The sequence below is a fragment of the Arachis ipaensis genome, chromosome B04, assembly GCF_000816755.2.
Source record: "Arachis ipaensis cultivar K30076 chromosome B04, Araip1.1, whole genome shotgun sequence".
NCBI classification, from domain to species: Eukaryota; Viridiplantae; Streptophyta; class Magnoliopsida; order Fabales; family Fabaceae; genus Arachis; species Arachis ipaensis.
The window spans coordinates 130,096,913-130,101,697 of NC_029788.2; the positions used below are offsets into that span (position 1 = coordinate 130,096,913).

The 4,785-nt window shown below is 33.6% G+C and overlaps 2 protein-coding genes across 2 annotated transcripts in view; both read right to left on the reverse strand.

Annotated features, from left to right (window-relative positions):
- Positions 1-4,551, reverse strand: part of LOC107637373 (zinc finger protein CONSTANS-LIKE 2) — a 6,257-nt gene extending 1,706 nt beyond the window's left edge. The window contains exons 1-2 of the mRNA XM_021122651.1: positions 3,600-4,551; positions 2,578-2,885 (exon numbers count right to left, since the gene is read on the reverse strand). Of these exons, the coding sequence (XP_020978310.1) occupies positions 2,578-2,885; positions 3,600-4,367 (1,076 nt within the window). The 5' untranslated portion in view covers positions 4,368-4,551. The remainder of the gene's footprint in view (positions 1-2,577; positions 2,886-3,599) is intronic.
- Positions 2,266-3,252, reverse strand: LOC107635506 (zinc finger protein CONSTANS-LIKE 2). The gene is made up of 2 exons (XM_016338991.2): positions 3,005-3,252; positions 2,266-2,885 (listed from the first exon to the last, which is right to left on the reverse strand). Exons 1-2 carry the CDS (start codon positions 3,056-3,058, stop codon positions 2,523-2,525), a joined length of 417 nt encoding a protein of 138 aa, XP_016194477.2. The 5' UTR covers positions 3,059-3,252; the 3' UTR covers positions 2,266-2,522.

Genomic DNA, 4,785 nt, shown 5'->3' on the forward strand with positions numbered 1-4,785 from the left:
TTCATTGAGCGATTCAGATCTCACCACTTTGGTATTTAATATCTCATACGAATCTATTTAAAATAATTTTCTTTAGATTTATTTTTCAAATACTATAAATAAAAGATTTAACATGCACTTAAAGAATGCTATTGATCTCTAATCTTTATATTTTTTTCATATATTATTAACTTGAATGGCGAAATCTCTTAAAGATACACCTTGACTAGAGTAAAAAAATTTGTCACCTTATTACATATCCTTATCTAATAAGTAATAAGTTTATATTTTACCGCCAATGAGTAATAGCTCAAATGGCATAGTCTTCTCATACTCAATTAAGAAGTTGCGGGTTCGAGTCTCCTATCTTTGGTAAAAAAAAAAAAAATTATATTCTACCATTAGAGATAATCCTAATAATTTCACTTTTGTATACCAATACTTTGATACTAACTTTTATTTGCAAATTAAATAGTATAAATCTTATTATTGCGTTCTCCGAACCAAATGAAGTCATCAGCAACTTTTTACTATCTGTATAGAATAAGGATCATTGCTAATTAATTTTATTGATGAAGTAGAAAAGGACTAATTAAAGACTCTCTTAGCTTTGGCATAAATTTAGCAGCTTTAACCATATATATATATGCATGTATCCGAATATTGAAAAGATATGATAGTATATTCCAATTAATTAATGTGTCACATTGTACTTGGCAAGCATAATAACTATATGGTATCGTTGCTTTGTTCACATGAAATGTGGGCATGAATATGGTGACTCCTAACAGCTTTATATACATATACGTGTAAGTTGTAACAAATAGCCATGCATATACAGATTATTCCAATATCTATTTCTAGATTCAGGATCGGATTTTATATTATCAACAAACAATCCTTTCACAAAATGGGTATATTTGTATGTAGCAATCTCATGGTCATAGATGATCTTACTCTCCATCACTAGATTCACTTAAACATTTGGTTCTTCATTCTTTCCACTTTTTTGCCAAATATTCACTTCCACCAAGACAAAAAGTGCAACCATACTTTTTCTTTAGCACTTTCAATTATATAAGATATATTCCATCTGTGAAGAAGGCAAGAAAACATTTATATTAGTCTTTTTTGGCTGAATGATGGAGGGTCTTAATTATTTCTCTACAGTTAGGTCCTTACATCAATCTGAAAATGAATCTCATATACACATATTTGTTTTTTCATTTGAGTTAGAAATTCTATTGTCACTACAAAAAAAATTATTTTTAATGACAAAAATTTTAGTAGCAATAATATAATGACTACTATATGTCTTATTTAACTTATATTTTTGCGATAGATATATATTTGCCATTATTACCACACGTTATAATAATAATTGTCGCAAAAATTTTTTAGCGACAAAGTATAAAACGACTAATATCTAGTTGACTGTAAATATATTAACGATTATTTTTATTGCCACTAAAAACAAAATAAATTACTACTCAAAATTATTTGTCTATTAGTATATTTTCCTAATTTAAAGTTTGGAACTTGTTAACAAGAGATTATTGCATTTATATAAATTTGACTGTTACATATTTGAAATTAGTTTTTAATGTCTAAAATTGATCATCCGATCAAGTGACTAATTGTTAAGGTGCTGCGTGACTGATTAACTCCTAGATTACAACCAGTTATTTATATATAAGTCAATTAAGACTTTTTTTTATTTGATAAAAATTTGATAAACTATTTTAAACTGGTTTTATTTTAACGAACTAGTTTAAAACACTATTTGCATGACATTTTTCTTTAACTAAAATAACCATATAAGATTGTTTTTTAATATGAAAATTCTCTCTATTATTAAGATGTAGCAGTCCAACAGGAAGAATAAGTAAAGATGATGAGAAGGGGTAAAGTTGTCCAAATAATGTTACTCTTCAAAGATCTAAAATATTTTAAAAAGTTGACACTAAATAATATTTATACAAATTAAAAATTAGTGATTTTCTTAAAAAAATTCTAATTAACATGAGGGACATAATATAGTTAAATTTGTCCTAGTAAAAGGTATTTCCATTTTGCATGTGCTAATTCTCATCACCAATTTACTGAGATAATGCATGTCCATGTTTTTTTGCATAACTTCTCATAGGAAATATCAGGTATGTACTTATTTAGAAGAGAAATGGATTCCTTTGAACAATCACAGTCATGAATTCATAAATAGAAATTTCAGTAATTAATTAGATTTATGGTATTATTATAGATAGTAACACCAACAACACAAAGCCATGAATAGAATACAGAAATTACATCTTGATACAAAATGTAATAAACTTAATATAATTAGGAACTATATTTACAAATAATAATAATAGCAGAGTCATGATTCAAATGCAATAAAATCAAGAAATAAATAAAAGCATATGTATATAGAAGATTAGAAGATCATATAAAAAATAATACCAATCTAGAAAACTTAGTAACATAGCAACATAAATATGAAATATCTTCATCACTTGCTTCTCTGGCTTCTGCTCTGGCTTTCTTCAGAATGAAGGAACAATGCCATAACCAACTTCTGTAATCAATGGTGTGGAGAACATCTGATCAACTTCAGCTTCAACATCAGTTCTCTTGGCGAATCGGCCTTTGATTCGCGGCCGAGTCTCTGCATAGGCCTTTCTTGATGCATACCTTATGGTCTTCTCGAATTTTCTTGTCTTCTTCTTCTCTCTATACCTTAGGACTCTGGCTTCTCTGTCCATTGGAGTGAGATATGAACTCATTTGCATTGGGGTAGGTCCTGAAAATAGGTCAATTGTTCCCTTTGGTGGTCTTGAATGGCAAATTGATCCATTGCTGATTGATGATTCTGGCACTACTCCAACTTCCATTGATGAAACTGATACCTGATTGCCAATACAAAATTGTTTAGCAAACCTTGTTCATTTATTTTTCAATGTCTACTAAACTAGACATTAATTAATATTTTTATCATTTTTTTTTACCAAAGATAGGAGACTCGAACCTGCAACCTCTTAATTGAGTATGGAGAGACTATGCCAATTGAGCTATAACTCATTGGCTAATATCTTTATCATTTGAATACAAAATGAAATTCAAATTTGATTCTTAGGTTCATTGTCACTGCAAAAAAGGATGGAATTTCTTGACAAAGAAGTAAAACTTTTACATATGCAATCATTGGTTGGAATATTACAAGATAATAAAGAGAAAATGAAAGCATTTAAATGCTATTAAAGCATGCAATTGGTGAAAGGACACAGTATATGCAAGCACCAATTAATCAGGTATAGTTATTACAATTAGTTAATAGGAAATGAAATACATACACAGATTTAAATAATATATACACATATTTAACATTTAACTTCTAAATTATGTAACAACATGGTGAATTAGTGAAGTAAAAAACAAATTAATTTTGTAAATTTAAATCATCCATATGTATGAAGTCAACACCATCAACACCATCAACCGCAAAGTGGTTATTGTTATTGTTGCTGTGATGATGATGATTGTTATCATCATCACCACAAGAATTACAATCCACAAGGTCCAAATACTCGTCAACCTCACCACCAAACAAGAAACCATTATGTTGTTGGTGTATCTCCGCCGCCACCACCACCATAGCTCTTCTGACCACCGCCACCACCATACTGCTGCTGATAACCATAACGATGATCAACACCATCAACCGCAAAGTGGTTATTGTTATTGTTGCTGTGATGATGATGATTGTTATCATCATCACCACAAGAATTACAATCCACAAGGTCCAAATACTCGTCAACCTCACCACCAAACAAGAAACCATTATGATTACTCTGTTGTTGGTGGTGATGATGATGATTCTGGTTGTTGTTGCTGCTGTTACTGTTATTATGGTTGTTGTTGGTGCCGGCCGTCACGGCGGCCGTGGTGTTGGTGTTGTTCAACAACAACCAAGAAGCAGCTTCTTCTTCGTCATCATCTTCATCTTCTTCATCTTCAACCATCCCAACGAACTCACTATTCGTGCCATTTACTGGGACGGATGGTGGGCCGTACATGGGTCCAATTGGCACCCTCTGGTGACGACTCGCCAGAGGGTTAGCCGAGTGGATGTCAGCGTCGCAGGAGGAACAGAGCGATGCTGCATCCGCCTTACAAAGAAACGCTGCCGGGGCGCGTTCGCAGGCCTCGCATACCCACACGCGCTCGTGGCGTGAGGCCAAGGTGTTGGCGGCGTGCACGCGCGCGTCGCATGACGCGCAGAGGTATGCGGAGTCAGCGCGGCAGAAGACCGCACATGGGGCAGAGCGGCAGGTGTCGCACACGCGCGGCGCCCAGGAGGTGGTGTTGGTGTTGGTATCTTCGTCCAACATTTGTGGGAGTTTTTTTATGAATGTTTTGATTTGTGGATTCCGAGGAAAGTGAGGAATGGTGAAGTGAAGTGAAGAAGCTACTAGTAGTTTATTTCTACTAGTAATGGAAAGAAGAACAAAGCATGTGAATTGTGAAGTGAGTTTATATGTTAATGTAGAGTTGTAGTGATTTGAAGTTGTTGTTGGTGTTGGAGGGGTTGGTTTTGTTGTGTGGGGGAGAGAATCTAAGGGGTGACACGTGGCAGAAAGTTAGTGGTGTGGGAAGGTTTTGAGATTATCTGTGTGTTGGGTTTGTGGGGTGGATGTGGCTTTGAGTTGAGTATTGAGTTTGTGTTTGTGTGTGTATTTGGTTGTGGGGTGTGGGACCATATCCTTCTTCTCCAAATCTTTGGTAAAGAAGCCAAAGGAGAGAGTGTGT

Coding starts and splice junctions, on each gene's coding strand:
- LOC107635506 (XM_016338991.2), bottom strand. CDS start 3,058: ATGAGTTATAGCTCAATTGGCATAGTCTCTCCATACTCAATTAAGAGG. Junction 2,886..3,004: donor ACTCAATTAAGAGGTTGCAG/GTTCGAGTCTCC, acceptor ATTGGCAATCAG/GTATCAGTTTCATCAATGGA.